Below are 18,074 nucleotides of genomic sequence, written 5' to 3' on the forward strand. Positions count from 1 at the left end.
CATGCATCTCAAAAGCAAACCAAAAGTAATGTGTGTTACTAAGTGGCACTGTCCTTTACAGGTGAAATAGTCTGAAGGTGCTACAAAATGTATCAAGCAGGCACGACACAATGCATCAAACGTCATTTCAGACAATTAACTACATTGTTATATGTAACAAGTCATAACGACCACACAAATGTTATTACGGTTTATACTACAGTACTTTTAGCACAACAAGCTGAATGCAGGGAGGATGGCCACAATGGACCTGCCCTGCACTGGAACATGGAAAAAACATGTCCTGCACAGGTGCAATGAGGCCATTCTCCCTCCAATGCAGAAGTTAATGAGAATTTTCACAGGTAGTGTTAGGACCTGCTTACTGGTCATGCCGTGATGTGGCTGCAGGCTTATAATGCTTTTGCCAAAGGGTTTAACTAAATGACCCTTACTCATGAGAATACTAACATTGGAGTATTTAACTATGTATTTTGTCACATTGAGTATTTTTGTCTTTTGTTGTATACTTTCATTATTCATCAGACCTGACCATTTGGGGAAACTTGTCACAGACTGGCCATAGAGGTCATTTGTATGTATGTATGTATGTATGTATGTATGTATGTATATCTTTATATAGCACCGACGGTTTACTCAGCACATTACTAAGACAATACAGGGAATCATAATAATACAATAAGCGCAGCAAAGTCAGACAATAAGAAAGGAAATCCCTGCCCCGGAGAGCTTACAATCTAACTGGTATGTTGAGAGACTTAAAGAGACAGCAGGTGAGGGGTGAAGTGCAGTATATGGCAGTGCTTGGCCACAATGGTTGGTAGGAGCGACTGTGGGTGTGGGACAGTAGCCATGAGTCCAGGCTATTGGGATGCTTCTTTTAAGAGAGGTGAGTTTTAAGGTTGGTCAGTGTTAAATTAACCCATCTAACATCATTAGCAAGGAGGGCGGAGGAGGCAGGGGGGTGTTGGCGAGAGCAAGTGTGTATATGGCTTGGTCCAGGTTTAGGAGAGATATCCCCAGCATCAATGAGTAGAGATAGAGAGATGAGTTTGTAGTGGAGTTTTTTATTGAGTGGTGTAGAAGTTGTTGGGAAAGGTGTGTGTAAATAGTGGTGGGGTGTCTGGGCACATGCATAGGTGGAAGGAAGGAGAGATGAAGATATGTGGATAGAAGGAGAAGACTGGAAAAGTTGGAGAGAACAGAAAAGTTTACAAAGGAGAGAGGAAATAGTAAATAATAAAACAATAGGGAGGGTATAATAAGATGCATGGAGAGAGTAAGGCTAGGTCCCGGTGCCTGCTGCAGCATGCGCTATGCCGTGCGTGTGCTGGGACAAGAAGCGCCCCTCAATGGGGCCGCTTGCTGCCTTGGCCGCCGCGTTGCGTGAACAGTTTTTCTGAAGACAGAAAACGGCCTTCAGAACAGGCGATGGAGCGCTGGCCACGCCCCCGGTGGTTCAGCCAAAGAGGGCGACCCTGCCGGGTGACATCATGGCCATGCCCCCGCCACGACCCCCTGCCAGCCGCGTGTGCAGTGCCGACACCGGGGCCGTAGTCTAAGGAGGCGAGAGTTCCCAGGTATTGGAGATATGAGGAGTAGAAGTTGAAAGAGCAGATGTATAAATCAGGTCTGGCAGGGCAGTGTCGCACTGAATGTTGGACAAAAGCTTAGAAAGTTAGCTTTTACATGTGTAAAAATAGTCAAAGCATTTAGAAAGCCAATTTCTCACAGTGGAAAAGTTGACAAAGTGTAGAATCCAGTTCTTCTAGTCCTCACTTGTAGTGTAACTCCAATTTTAATTCCACATACAGTTCATATGTAACACTTAAGATGTTACACAGCCATTTTGGCACAGTCAAAAGATACTGAATTAAATACTCTAAAATTACTTGACAATAATAATTAAGGGAGAGTTTCTGCCTAATCAACTCCAACAGACATAAGGAGATTTTAATTTGATAATAGTTCTGTTGCAGTTGTAAAACTCGTTTTGCACTTGTGTTACTATCTCTTATTGAGTGCCAATCTTCTTTTATTAGAATAGAAAACTATTTCATGGTACGTTATCGCATGCCCTTATTAAAGTTGAAATATTCCACATTCCTTTCTATATGGTTTACAGTCTCTTTATTCCTTTCCACCAATGGGATATCTTGTGCATAGTGCCGAGCTGGTTTGATTAGGGAGGAATGAGGTCAACGTGCCCTAATTACCTCTGAATTCCACTGGGACTGAGAGTTTAGTTGAAGATCTATTTAATATTTTAACCAGTCTACATTACAGATGTAGTCAACATTACGGCATCCCGGGTGTGTTCTTGGGGGTCCGGGCTAGAACATTATGTGTTAGATCGGCCCCTTTATCTCACATGGCAGTTTCAAACCAATGGCCGCATCTTCTACTGTTACTTTGTGTGGGTCTCAGTGCAACACGCCAGCTGGAGTAATATTGCTGGCTACAGGGACATGTGGATAAATCCGGCTCTATCACTTGCTTATACAGTATAATGAACACTTATGAGAACATTTACATTTCTCAGACAGGTCCCCAAACCTGCAAAAACGGTGACATTGAAGAGTCGTGTGGTCTATCAAGCTTATATTCTTTATGGTAATTGCAATTTTACCCCAAGGGGCCTTGTTGCTTTCCTGGCTGAACAGGATGATCCCCAGAGGAAGCGGCAACCCCCTGGCTGCGAAACGCACAGGGAAGGGAACGGAGGATGAAATTGAAGAGCTGGAAACAACCACTTCATTGTGACTGAGTGCAGTCCGGATACCTCGTGATGTCACGAGGGAGACAGACCCTAAAGGGAAGACATGCGTGTGATCTGAGCAGGTAGACTACGGTATATTATAACACACTGAGTCTTAAAGACAGTTTTGTGAGTGTAACTATGTATGTCTTCTTTTATTTTAATATATCTCTACTTGCTACACTATGGTTCGTTTCCTGTGCGCGCCTTTCTGAGGCCATTTCAAGTAAGAATATATTAAGGAAATCCTCAGACCAGGAGGAGGCGTATGAAGAGATATCCTAAAGCCCTCTAGCAAAAATCTGTTTAAAGTGTATTGAAGTTATATCTTTGGGAACACATCTATTATTGAATTACTACACTATATACAATGTCTCTTTTCTACATGTGCCCACTCTGCATTTTGTTCTAGATACTCATTAAACATTGAACTGTCTAACAAATGTTATATAACTCTAAAAGGTTATATGACTTATTATTACCCGTTTTGTGACCCAAATCCAGAATATCATGTGAACCAGGCAGTCCAATTCTTACCACTAAAAGCTGTAATCTCTACATGCTCCAGCAGAGCATGTCTGCTTCCTGGCGTGAGCTTAAATGAACCATAATGGTCTTCCAACTCCATGGTTTAAACAGGAAACCTTCTTACCCAAGACATTAAAACTCGGTCTCGAATCTGATCAAGAATATTGAAATGAAACTATGCCCTCCAAGTATAAAAAACCAAACAGAATTAAATGAAGCAATTGTGCCTGTGCAATGTAATAGTGAATCACAAAAAGTTTTCCTACGTTCTTCAATTCCCTTAGAATCCCAAAATAAACCCCCTGTTGTTTTATCTACGGTTAATCAGAGAGGAAAATTGTCTTTTGGGCAAAATTATCGCCAGTTAAGTACATAAAGTACAATGTAGCAAGACAATTACTCCTCCGTCTTCCAGAGTATGTGCTGAGTAATTGAACCCCTGAGAGGGTTTTTTTTACCTTGAGAAGTGGGTAATTAGCTTGGTGAAAAAGGTAACTAACACTATGGGGAGGAAACCAACTAAGCAGATTCATGGTTTCATTTTTCTTATCCTCAATTTGTCTTTACACTAAAGAAATGCATCTAAAAACGACATTATTACAATTTTCTTCACAGCCGTCATAAACAGTAAAAAGTCTCTTAAATGTTCCGGTCTCAGAAACAGAAAGCATGGATCTGTATTTTCCCTGATGCAGTTATTTTCAGAAAATTACTTATGGATTGCGGAGTTTAAAAAAACCAAATGGTTTTCGGTGGATTCCATTAGCAGATCCTTTCAACTCATGCAATTTTAAACCTATTTCGAATTTCATGTTTTTATAGACAAATCTATCTTTTTCATTTGAATTTACAGTATATTTACGCTTTTGATATTGTTTAAACCCGAATGAGGATTTGTGGAAAGGTATAATTTCATATAAGATATCTAGAGGGGCGTCACTCTATTTCAGGGGTGCACGGCAGTTGCAGAGGCCCCGCACTCTTCCCCAAGGTATTTAAATGAAATGCCGGGGGATCGCGTGGGCCTCTGCAACATGACCTTACCTTGACTCTGCTAGCATCAGGACTCATCTCCATGGCAACGTGGCATAATTTGACGCCGCAGGGTTGTGTGGCGCGACATCATATGCCACGTTGCCAACGCGGTGTCAAATGACGCTGCGGGTCACGTGATGTCACATGACCCGCTGTGTTTTTGACGCCACATCATGGTAAGAAGGGGGGGGGGCGTGAGCACCAGAGGAGTTAGGCAGGGGGGCGCAGCGGCAAAAGTTTGCGCTCCCCTGCTCTATTTCATATAATAACTTACTTATTCTTCCTGACAGTGTCTCTAATGCTGCAGACCCTTCATTAACCTAATCACTTGGAGTCCTAAAGTCAGTGCTTTTGGGCAAATCTGATCTCTCTCTCCCTCTTATTCCCTCTCTCTCTCCGGCTCTCTGTCTGTCTCTGCCATTCTCTCTTCCCCCCTATCTCTCCCCACTCATTCTCTCCCCCTCTCCCCCTCCTCTCTCTCTCCTTTCACCCCTATTTCTCTTCATCCCTCTTCCCCTTTCTCTCTTTCCCCCCTCCAATCTCGCTCTCCCCACCTCTCTCCCACCCCTACCTTCTCTCCCCCCACTCCCCCTCTACTCTCTCCTCCTTCCCCTCACTCTCCTCCCCCTTCCACTCTCTCCTCTCTTTTTTTTCTCCTCTCCCCCCCCCCCCCCGCCCGCACTCTATCTCCTTTCCACCAATACCCATATTTCAGGATCTGAAGGAGTTAAGACCACCTTTAGGTATGAAGTAACGAATCATTAAATCCCTGTGTTAACTATAACAGTGTACTGTGGCTATGCATATCATTAGCACTAACGTCCATTATATTAACACAAGGACTAATTAAAGATGAAAACAGCACTTAACACAGCGTTACTGAGCTTTGAAGAAACCCGTTAGCACTTAACAAGGCATTCATTTACTGTAAATGCATCTGGGGCCAGAGTCATTTGATTAGCAAAATCTGCACACACAATCTGTGATGACAGCTCTAGATTTTCAAAAGTTGCCATAGTTGACTGCATCAGCAATGAGATACTGTAGGTGAGAAGAGCAGAGACAGAGGTGCAGAAAAGGTCTCAGTACGGTGTGTTCCACCCCTACCTTTGTTAGTACAACATGCTGACTATCAACTCCATATTTCTTCAGAACTGGCTGGAGAGCGTCTCGGAGGGTCTTAGCAGATTTTGCTGTGATACGTACACTTTTTTTCGCCGGCACAATTTCTAAACTGCAAATACATTCCAACAAACAAGCAGAAGAATAATTAATGATGCCGTTTTCTAATACGTGAGAATTTTTGTAAACTTATTGTGATAAGGGAGACCAGTTTTTCTTTTACAAACAAAGCTTACTTTTAATATATATAGTTTTACGATGTTGGTAATTCCATATAACATGGCTGTGAAGTATTTCCAGGCTTCTATCAAAGCAAAACACCAGAGGCAGCTTTAACTCCCATTGACTTCAATGAGGGTACACTGACCCATGTATTTATATATACAAATGTTTTACTAGGAAGTAATACATTGAGAGTTACCTCTCGTTTTCAAGTATGTCCTGGGCACAGAGTTATGATGACAACTACCAGTTGACCAGTTGACAACTACCAGTAGGGTCAACTACTATGATGACCATACCAGTAATGGTTGAATCTGCCCATAAATCTATATAAAGTTGTCTTTTGTTTTCCACAAGGATATTGTACCAGGAAAGATATATATAGAATTTTCAAGTACACCCTGATATAAAGGTAATTTAGCCAAGATCGCAGGACTTCTGGCATTCAACTCATAAGCTGGTGTATTCAAGACCAAGACCACTCCACATGAATTCCAAGAGAGCTCATGGAGGTACTATAGTGGGTTTCATTATTCTGCTCTCCATGTGTAACTGGCACATCTAGCATTTGAAGGGTTAAAGATGCAATCCCACATTGGATCAAGTTGAAGTAATAGTGGTGATATGTTTTAATAGACTAAAACGAATTTTTAAACTGCGTTTGAAATGATGTCAAATTAAAGTGTTTATAAGCCCATTGTCCCATGACAATCTTTTTTGGGGGTTATTCCAATTAACGGGAAGTGATGTGTAGAACCGGAGCACAGCCAGGGTAACGAAGAAAAAATGAGAATAATCCAGGGCAACTCGAAAAATTAAAAATGATTCAAATCAATTGGATAGCAGATAAAAAAACGCACCTACACGTTTCGTGTGCAAGCACTTTATTAAGCTGTAAGGTACAACAGTAAAGCAGACATTTAAATACATACCATTTGTATGTTGCTTTAAATACATCCTTTCCCCTTTTTGTTTTAAAGTTTTATTCTATGTGCCTATTGTGGGCTGATTAAAGTTTTGCCTATTTTATTCGAAGTCAGCTGACATGCATGGCCAATAGGGGTAGGTGTTACGTCCGCGCGACTCAATCCTGATCCGTGGGTCTTTGACGTCATTCCCAGCAAAGTGTGGCGCAAATGGTATGTATTTAAATGTCTGCTTTACAACTTGATAAAGTGCTTGCCCACGAAACGCATAGGTGCATTTTTCATCTGATATCCACTTGACCTTAATAATTTTTCATTCTTGGAGTTGCCCTGGATTATTCTCATTTTTTCTTCGCTACTCTGGCTGTGCTCCGGTTCTACACATCACTTCCTGGATCTTTAATACAACGGATACTGCATGCCTTGGATTCGCTGGACTGTTCTCAGAGGGTGGTTAACAGGTAATGGGCTTTAGCCCTAAGATAAATTACTCCACTCTAGTATTATTAAGTACAGGCAGTTCTCGGTTATCCGACACAATGCGTTACTCAAAATGGCGTTGGATAGCGGAACGTCTTAAAGCGAAACACGTTTTCCCATAGGAACACTGTTTAAATGAAAGGTTCCGTTCCTGAAGGCATTTTTAATGCTAAAATACACAAAATATTTTATGCAGGCAATAAGATACGCAGCACACACATAAATTATATAGTGTATATACTGTATTATATATATAATATAACATAAAATATAATAATATAATATATTATATAGTATAATATAATATTATATTATATAATATATATATTATATACATATAAACAACTTTGCAAAGCGTTGTAAGAGCGTTGGATAAGCCGTTTTGGCGTTGTATAAATGAACATAGGTATGCATTGCATAGCGTTGGATAAGCCATTCGTTGTAAAGCGAAGCGTTGTAAAACGAGGACTGCCTGTATATTGTATGCTATATAGAGGTTTTTATTATTGTGCTCCACACACTGTGGTTACCTGACGGACACCACCAGGCGCTCATTCCTCTTTAGTACAATTATACATGGACTGTTTCATTATGGAAAATAATTACAGCGTTCTGGACTCTTATAGACGTATACCAAATGCTTTCTATAGAGTTCACATGTGATTTTGAGCACCCTTCCATACCAAACTCTATTCCAATTAACTATAAATATGCACATTTCCAATAAACAGATACAGTTATTGAAAAAGACAGTATGTCTAAGAAAAAGAAAGAAAACTCACTGAAAGCTGATCCTGTTCTCCAGCCTCACCTCCTGGTCTGTAAGAACAATGCACTCCTGATCCAGAACCAGCGCCTTCTGGGTGAATAGAATTGAAAGAAAACAGTGGGATGTGTCATCGTTTGGGGTTATTAAAGGCATTTATATGTCATGGCAATTTGTTGTCTGGCTGTGAAATGGAAACACATTACCATAAGGCTTCAAAAAGCATATCTGAGTTGCACATTATCATGAATGTCCCACCTTACTACATTCATTTTAAAAACGAACAATGATCTGTGAAATATCATGGACCTTGTCTGGTATTTGACAGATAAGTGTGCAGTATTATTTTAAAGGGTGCAACAACAGTGCCTTCTTGTGGTTGCATGACTTTACTACAGCACACTTTATGCAGCTATCATGGATGTTCCATCTTCACGTCTCAAACACGATTTACCATTTGTAGCCTATACATTTATTCCACAAGAAAATACAACAAAACAACAACAAAAGGGTTACGTTGATTTTGTTTTGCTAAAGCTGTGGTTTTAAAAATCTTTCACCCATGAACATGCTTCAACTTCCCAAAAAGGACGTCATTGTCTCACTGAATTAATGTTCAGTGACCCTGTCCTGGGAATAGAGATCTGAAGCAGCTATGGCAAAGTTCACAATAATGGAATCATCAACTATTATTGTACTGAATGTGATTGTTTGTAGAAAATTACAGGGCACAGAGTACCACTACTTTTTATTGACAAACCAGTAATTAAATTTTTTTTTTTTACATTAAAAGGCTCTATGTTACGATACTCTCACAATATGTGTCCTTACCAAATAAACACAACATAAACATTTTGAAAATAAGGCCCGAACAGCATTTGTCTTTAATACAAACAGGCTCTTCTGATATCAAGCACATTACTATAACTGTTTAAATCGCACAGGTGTATTTCAGGGTAATAATAATATCATCAGCGGCTATATATCATCAATTATCTTCCTTCATTGTCAATCCACTGATGGATGAAGGTCTCACCAATGATCTTCCAAGTACAGCCTCTTCTCCACGTTTTTAGAGCAAATATTCTGATTTAATTCTCCCATCTTAGTTTTGGTCATCGTCTTGGTCTATTAATTTCCCTTGGAATCCAGTTGAGTGCTATCTTTGTCCAACGATGGCCATGTCTTCTTGTGATATGTCCAGCCAACTGTCATTTTAATTTCTTCACCCGTGTGATGATGTCCCAGACTTTTGTTTTGTTTCTAACCCATTCGGTTTTTTTTTCTGTCTCTTTGGGTAACCCCCAGCATACATCTCTCCATACTGCTTTGAGTTGTCTAAAGATTCAGAATTATCTTTGAATTTAGGGTCCAAGTTTCACATCTGTACGTGCGCACAGGCAAAATACACTGCTCGAGAACATTCCTCTTGGGGCTCAGTGGAAGGTTCCCATGAAAGATTATTTTGTTTTTTCCAAATGTGATCCATCCCATCTTCATTCTCCTACTGATTTAATTCAAATGGTTCCCATTCATTATTACCTGCCGGCCAAGGTAGACATAGTCTTTGACTTCTTCTAGTTCTATTCCATTTATTTCAATCTTTGCAGAGTTGATCTCACTTAGGCCTTGCTGAGATTAATATGGAGGCCCACTTTCCTGCTTGCTTGTTCTCTGATTTGTTGCTGGAGGTCTTCTGGACTTGTGGCCAAAATAACAATGTCATCTGCAAATCGTAGGCGAATCAAGTACTCACCATGGAATTTAATTCCTTTTTTCTACTAGCTAAGTGGTAAGCACACGAGACCATGTGCGCAAAGAAAAAATTCACTTAAATGCACACCGCTGACAATTAAGATATAACTTTTAATAGTGTTACTTAAAACATATATTACCGATTGTAAGTGTAACAGAAATTAAAAAATCAATCAACTAACCGTGTTGATTCGAAATACCAGTAATCCCTGCTTAATAAATCACTCAGACACAGTTTATTATAGGGATTAAATGGTTAAACTCAGCATTGATGGGAATGCCCACCAGAGAACAGAAGCACAACTCAGTAATGCACCTTTATATAATTACATTCTCTAAAGACCATAGTAGGTACTAGCTTTAGTGCTAATAAGTTGCAACTGAGAGCATTATACCATAAACAACCCTCTATACCCTGAATGGAGAGGTGTATATCAGGAGCAGTGCGCTACCTTAGGAAATGTGTATATAAATATAGTGTGTGATGAATAAAAGGCAACCACCAAGTGGCAACCCTCACACACCACTAATAAAATAAATATGGCAATGCAAAGCCACCCAAAAATGAAGAGAATGGCTGGCCATTCTCTTTATTTTTCATTTTTGAGTGGCTTTGCATTGTATATATTACATATGGTGTAATCAGCACTGCTGATTTGATCCCTGAAACTAGCAATACGTTTCTGCCTACTTTTTCACTTGCTTAGTATCTCCTTCAGTTTTCTCCCTCAAGTACAGTACCTGTTCTTTTCCTGCAAGGTAGACTTTTATATCTGTGAGACAGTACCCGCGTTTTTCACAGATACCAGCCAGCATGTCCCGGATGGTTAACCCTGGTTTTACAGCTGTGAGCGAGGCAGTGCCGTCAGGGAGATAGACGCAGCAGTATTTGATGGGCTTGGTTTCCACTTCATGTTCCACGCTGCTGAGGCTCCCACAGTCATTCTGCAAGGAAAATGGAAAAATGACAAATCACTTATGAAAAGCAACATATTCAAGAAATAATTTTAGTAACATACTACGTAACATGTACTGTAATACATCTCGACGAAGGTCACTTTGACCAGAAACTGTTGTATTTCATCATTCACTCAACATGTGTAGAATAGAAAGTGATTCGCTGATGCTTCACTAAAAGCGATCAGAGTGAACTTTCCCTTCCTGTCCTCAGTATCCTGCAGGTCGCGCACAAACTCAGTCTGGATGACTGAGCATCATTAGTAACAGAAAGATATCTTTTACCTTACAGTAACTTGTGTGTAAAAACGATACTGATTTATATAGTCACTTGTCCTTTCTGCAATGCAGGGATACAATATCCTATTCTTTATTACTGTGTCTGTGTCGCCCACCAACCCATGTATCTTAGTTTGTAGGCTATTTAGGGCAGGGCTTCCTCTTCCCCAATATTTCATTTCATATCTGGTGTGCTAATTCTAGTATTTTACCTCCAATTCTACATGGCTTGCATTCAAAGTGCAGAGCATCTAGTGGTCACTATATATGACGGGTTGTGCATGCCAACTCTATAAACACAGGGCTATTTTATATCAGCTCTTTATGCTCATAGGGAACACACCTCCTCACATTGTAAATGAATATTCTCAATATTTTAAATCTCGATACAATTCCAGATCCGAAAAATTCATAAACCGTTTATACTGCAGGATACAGGGCTTGTAAAAAAGGTAATGTATTGTAGCCATAGTGTACAGATCAGGCACCGTGGTTTTATTTGTTGTTTGTTTCTGTTTGGTTCAAACATGCAGTAATATGCAAAAGGAAATTCTTCTTACAGGTACTTTCTTACATATAGGTGTTATCCCACATGCAAGAGTTCATTTTTTATTTTGTTTGGTGCTAATAAATTCTTTTGATGGTAGGTTCCCTGTCTTCTTATTCTGAAGAGCTCTCCAAGTGTTTAAAATGCATTAAAGGGGTGATACCAAGCTGATTTACTTGCAGAGCTCAAATAATATTTGTATAGCTTCCATTATCTAAAGTAGAGGAGTTTTTAGACGACTATAACTATGTAAAAATACTCAATACAGCTTTGTGTTGCAACAAGTGTATTTCCAGCAAATGTCCCAAACATGAAATGCCGATTCAACCATTTGAAGTGTAACATGGTATTAATTATTATATGGTATATATGGACATCAGACAGGATGCTAATAATGAGCAATGTACTGTATGTGAGATACCTCTGATTTGCTTGAGAATGAAGAGATGAAACTCAGGTCCAGGCTGTTAGTGGAGTTGAGAGATCTCCGAGACTCATGGTGATAGAAGAGCCCATTGCTATCTGAGGATTCTATGAGAGAATATGAAGAAAAATAAATAAAAGACACTGGAACTTGGGTTAGCACATACAGTACATTCAGATCTAAAGGACTGGTTTTAAAACTAAGATGTGAGATTTAAAGATCTCGACAAGTTGTGGCATCTTTGTGGAGGACGCGACAAAGACAGGTGCAGCTTTCAAATTTCCCACTGCAATTTTAAAACCAGCACTAGCTGATGTCATCCATTTAATCTGCAGTAATCTTGTGGACAAAAGATAAACACTTTACTTCAAACATAGCCAAACTGAATGGTATCTCACATCTGCACATACTATAAAACACTACACATCAGTCTCTTCATCATAGTAATGTCCAAGATAGGTGCACTCACGATACTGGTGAATACTATGCCACAGGCGTGCAGTAACAGCCGTCCAGGAACATGGAGAACCGCTGCTATCCGAAGAAAGAAAGTACGGGCACTCCAGTGGTCTTCAAAGATGTTGGTATAGGTTCTTGAGTGTCCCGAAACGCTGATCCATGTTCAATAAACAATTTTTTTTATTTGAAGACCACGAGTGCCCCTACTTTCTATCTTCAGTTTAATAGGAAGTCGGCAGAATGTTTTCAGGAGGAGAGAAGCAGAGACTGATCGAGAAGCGAGTGGGGCTATTCTCACAGCAGCATTTAGAATAGATTGTAGGGTAGAGAGCTGCGAGACAGGAAGGAGGTTGCAGTATGGCAGATGGGAGAGAAGGAAGGCATTAACATTTAAACAGAGCAATGTTATGGAGAAATAAGCAGCAAGATTTATCGATGGCATTAAGGTGAGAACGATAGAGGAGAGTCACCTGAACAACGGGACTGGAGAACTGGATGGGTTGTAGTGTTATTGACTTTGATGGTAATGGGCACAATGAGTCTTAGTTTACGTGGGATTACAACATATTGAGTTTAAGGCGAGCAGGATGAGAGTGCTGTAAATCAGATGCTTGGAACTGTACCGCAGATGTCAGATTTGATGTGGATAGAGGCAGTTGTGTATCATGTGCATACAGGTGATGCTTGAAGCCAAATAAACTAACTTGAGGTAGCCAAGAATATGCCTCATTGAGGACTTCAAAGCTTATTTTTTTTAAATGTATAACAGTAGAGAATTGAAGTATAGACGTCTAACTTAAAGTTGCCATTATAATGTGCGTACATGGATATAAAATTGAAGAAAAAAAAAAGAAAAGAATGTTAGACATATGAATCCCTTATATTGTGGGGGGTTGGGCGGTTGGGGGGTGAAACAAAAGAAATTAAAATGAAAAAAAATGGTAAAATTACACAACCTCACAAGGTGCAGCATGCATTTTAAGTAGGGGTGAGTTATAACAGTTCTTTGTTAGCATATGTTTGCATAAAGGATTATGCACCTTTAACTCGTTAACTGATGGGGGTGCCAGTTATGCATAACAGAGCAATGGTTTGGGATCCCTCAAACACTGCACAGGTTAATAATCCAGGGGAGCTGAGGCGGTCAGATGAACGATATTCAATGTTACCATTGAATAGCAGCGTATGTGAGGAGTCTTCACCCTGAAGCAAAACTGATAAAGAAGAATAATGACAGCTGAACGGAAAGCCTGTCCCTGTGTTGTAATACTGGTGTGTAAACAACTGTAAACTGTAACTACTTGAAAAACAAGAGACGTCTATTTGCAGAAGCTTCCCAGTGCCTTGTATTCTTGCTTTGCAGTAAATAGGATACAGAACGTACTCAACAACTTTTAGGCTACGGTCCCAGTGTCAGCTCCTGCACGCAAGACACAATCTGCGGTCTGTGCATGAGCTGCAGGGGGAAAGACAAGATCGCGACGGGGGCGAGTGGCGGGGGCGCAGCCATGATGTCACGCGGCTGGTTCGCCCTCATTGGCTGAACTGCCGCCGTGACATGGCCAGTGCTCCATCACCACTAGCAAAGACAACATTCTTGTCTTTGCAAAAATGTGGTCCCGCATCGCACATTGTGCCGGGGCGCGCAGGCAGCTACTGGTGTCGGCCCATAGAGGGCCGTACCTCCTGTGCGCTGTGCGCGCCGTCGCAGACACTGGGGACTCAGACTTAGTTAAAGAAGCATTCATACACAATACAAAATTTTACTTTTTAATGAATTACCTTCCAGTCATTTACACATTGACAGCTTTGTGTTTCAAAATGTAAAAGTCCAGTTAAAATAAAATGATATGTGTTATATTTATGTGGGCACACAATGGTAGAATCAAACAGAAAAGTAGGAATCAAGAACATGCAACTTGGGATACCCCTAATACAAGGAGACATGAATAAAACGCGATGAAAGCCTGGGTGCTACAGACAGGAAACCCAGGTACTGGCATAAATAGCAAATGGGGGAAGCCATGCCCACCAAAAAAAAAAGATGCAAAAAGGTTAATGCAAAGAAGTAATTTAATGACTAAAATAGTCACAGATCCAACATTTCGGTGCTAACCACCTTCATCAGGGATGAACACGCATAATGGGCAATATTTACTAAACGGTGCAATTCTACAAGACACCTTCCAGTGTCTCGAAAGACACCATAAGGCCCATTCAGTGTATATTCTAGGGCAAGGGTGCGCAAACTGAGGGCGTGAAATTTTCTGGGGCGGGCGCAGCACTTAGAGGCCCTGCGCTGTACCCAATAACATTTAAATGAAATGCAAGGGGAGCGCATGAGGCCTCTGTAACTCCCTCTTACCTTGTCTCCGGCAGCTTCTGGCAACACGTCTCCATGGCAAAGTGTCGCCATGGCAACGCTGTGTCAAATGACACCGTGGGGTCACATGTCATAACGTCAGAAAACGTTGGAGAAAATGTTTGGGGGGACACGAGCAGGGGGGGAGAGCAGGTAGGGGGCTTAGACAAAAACGTTTGGGCTCCCCTGTTCTAGGGGGAGGGACTGAAAATCTAGGGGGAGGGACTGAAAATCTTTACTGTGTGTAGAATTTCTAAGGATTCTCGCTTAACAATCATATGCTACTTTCTTACATTTAGCAGAATATTCATTATGCAAAGACAGCAAAAATAATAACAAACAGAAATGATCGTAAACACTTCTCAGTTTTGACAAAAGACTCAATCCATCATTCTTTGTCAAGAACGTTGAATTTTTTTGAACTGCAAAATTGCTGATCTTTTTAACTCTGTGCTTCCTGCTGATCCCTTAAATAAACCTGGGAAGGCAATGGCTAGGGAAGGCTCTGATTATTCTCACTAACTCCAATGCACCTTCTCTACTCTGGGCCTAAACTATACCAGGTTGTAAGAAAAAAACAATGGAGTCTGTGGCCTAGAGTCATTAAACTTTGATAGGCCAAAAATGCATTATTATAGTGGGCAAGTCATCAAGTCTTAAAATAACGCCTTTTTTTACTGCACGTGTTACAAATATCAGAACTGACTATCAAAATGAGTAAATAATGCACTTTTACTCATTTTAATGCTAGTCATCAAGCTCCAATCTATTGAGGTACTGAAAATACCACACATTTTTATCACCTACCCCAGGCTGGTCTTGCCTATGTACATATTGGCCAATGCATACATAGGTAAGATAACCTTAACCAACCTTGAATAGGTAATACATATGTATAGCATTACCATTGTGTACAATAGTAACCAAATAGTTGCCCGGGTGGCCAGCCAGACAGAGGTTTCTATGAGTAGCTGACCACTAAAGTCTACCAAGAGGTCAATATCTTCCTAACACTACACTACCTAAAAGAAGATTCTTGAATCAACCGAGGATCAATGGCTTCCATCACATTGCGGATCCTTTGTCGCCAGGCCATGGATGGTTTTGGATTAGAAATAGGTGATTGGGTCTAGGATTATAATCTTCTTTATTGTGTCCTTTACTATGGTGCCAAAACCATAAATGCCACAATGTTTCGTGGGCTGCACATCCCTTCGTCGTCATCACACCTACAAACAATTCATTGGATAACTGCAAGAGAAAGTTCTAAAACAGGGCACTTGCGTGAAACACGTTCATTAGAGTTCAGACTGAGGCCTCACCGTGAGTTCTGTAAATAGGTTAGTGTGTATAGATAAGTATATTAAGAAATGTCCTGTCACCGTTTTTCCGTTAGGAAGGTGTCCTTTAAGTACGCACCAATACCAAGGATCCATGAATGTTTCACTATTGAAAAGGAGGAAGCATGCTCTTGATAAGAGTTCTCGGCATAGTAACTCTGGAGTGTGTTTGTACTGGACCAACAGGAAGGTCCCTAGTGCAATCCTTATGAGATAGGTATAGAAGAATTATGCTATACAGTACACAGTAGCGGGATATAAATCCAGGAGGCCGGAGTGTGTTCCATGGAGGTCTATTTAATATGAGGCATTACTGATTCTATGCAAGAGACCGTCAATTTAACCATTAATATGGGTAACAAGTTACAGCTTTGTTTAAAATTATGGCTACATCTGTATGAAGTGTAGATTAGTTAATGTTAGTTCAAAACCAAGACTTCTTTGTAATGTCTTTGTACAATGCCTGTGCCAGGTCCCCTCATTTTTCCCTCTAACATTCATTTACAGTAGTTGCAATATCATTAGAAGTGGTCTCTTACAGTATATGTTGCTTTTTCTAACCATCTTTCTTACATGTTGCTCTAATTCCTTTTACCTGTGCAATGTCCTCTCCTGTCCTTCTTCTTGAAGGACCTTCTGTGAGGTTTGGAGAAGTTGTCTGTGACGTTGTCCACTCCTGTTCCCTCCACACCGATTGGCAGAGACTTTCCAGACCTCAGCTTATTTTTCTGAGTACACAATATTATATTTACATTTCCAACCAATTAACCCAGGCACATAACAGATATCAAAACAGGACATTGTTCAGATAAACCTGTGGCTTTTAACCATGAAATGGCATGGGCAAAAATGTTGGTCAAAAGATCTTGAGTAACCTTTTTGTTACACTGGTGAACCTAAGGTATCACGTGAAGCAAAATCTTGTAAACAGTTTTGTAATGGAGATAACTTTGGTTGTTCTCTGTCCCACTGTATTAAAGCAGCAATACTACTTTCAAACGTTTTTCTCCTTTCTTTTTCTGTCTTATGTTTATATGTAAAGCATGTGACAATGTATAATTCTACATTCTTACCTAAACTGGCAATTGTTTGGAGCTCCTGTTAGAAATCTGTGAAAATGTTGATTGTGCGCGTAACATAATGGCTGCTTCAGTCAGTGTAACTCAGCAGCTACAATGTATCCTTATATTACTAAGGTATCTATTGTTACAGTTTATAGCTCAAACTGCTGGGAACATTTGCAACAAATTATCCCAAACACAAAAGTGTTGCAAAGATCTTGCACTGCTTCGGAGGTGGGCTAAAACCTGCATCAAAGGATGCTTTAAAGCTCATTAAAAATTGCATTAAGAATTTGATTTTAAAAAAAAACCTGTAAATATTATCTAATACTACTGAGCTGATTTATTGACAAAAATTTTTTCACATGCATTAAATGTGAAATAGAGGATATGAACAAAAGGAGAGTGCTGTAAATGGGAAACACTGTATATATGAGGAATTAACCTTGCTAACGAGAGCTTCAAAATCAGGACTGGGATTGCTACTGCCCATACAATAATTTCAGACTTCTGCCTCTAAATTGCCATGCATCTATATATAGTTTATTGATTTAGAGAACTTAATTCAATCATTCTCTTTCCTAAAATGGTTCTTTCAAGGATGGGAATCCCAGGGTCTCTGAACTGCACTATTTCCAGCTCTGGGGACCCACGGTTTCGTAGGAAAAAACAATAACATGCGGACTAATTGTGATGACTCATATATAAAACATAATTACAATATTGCAATATTGTGAATATAACAAACCAATGAGGAGTGATATAATTAAAGTGCACTAAATGGTTTAAGGGAACACAAACTCGTATTCCATATAGTGATACTAAATAAATAAAAATAATCAAAATTACATACAAAAACCTTTAACCATTCGTGGAGAGTCTGCAGCCCGTTGGGGTGGATGGCTCAACATCACACAAGGACATGTAAAATAGAAAAAACAAAGCGCACCACTCTCATAGCGTAAAAAAGTAGCGTTCCTGGGGGTGTTCCTAGTGACGTCACAGAGCTGGTTCGCCCTCATTGGTCGAACTGCTCCCATGACCTGTCTGTCA

The 18,074-nt window shown here is 40.2% G+C and overlaps 1 protein-coding gene across 6 annotated transcripts in view; it reads right to left on the reverse strand.

The window, feature by feature from the left end:
* The window catches only part of RGS14 (regulator of G protein signaling 14), a 104,650-nt gene that overhangs the window by 17,671 nt on the left and 68,905 nt on the right, over positions 1-18,074 (reverse strand). For 5 of the 6 annotated variants that reach the window (XM_075600865.1, XM_075600864.1, XM_075600869.1 and 2 more), the window contains 5 exons: positions 16,556-16,688; positions 11,797-11,906; positions 10,334-10,537; positions 7,854-7,930; positions 5,429-5,555 (listed from right to left, as the gene is read on the reverse strand). In XM_075600865.1, coding sequence (XP_075456980.1) covers positions 5,429-5,555; positions 7,854-7,930; positions 10,334-10,537; positions 11,797-11,906; positions 16,556-16,688 — 651 coding nt within the window. The remainder of the gene's footprint in view (positions 1-5,428; positions 5,556-7,853; positions 7,931-10,333; positions 10,538-11,796; positions 11,907-16,555; positions 16,689-18,074) is intronic. The other variant, XM_075600868.1, reaches the window with a different exon arrangement.

The sequence above is a fragment of the Ascaphus truei genome, chromosome 5, assembly GCF_040206685.1.
Source record: "Ascaphus truei isolate aAscTru1 chromosome 5, aAscTru1.hap1, whole genome shotgun sequence".
NCBI classification, from domain to species: Eukaryota; Metazoa; Chordata; class Amphibia; order Anura; family Ascaphidae; genus Ascaphus; species Ascaphus truei.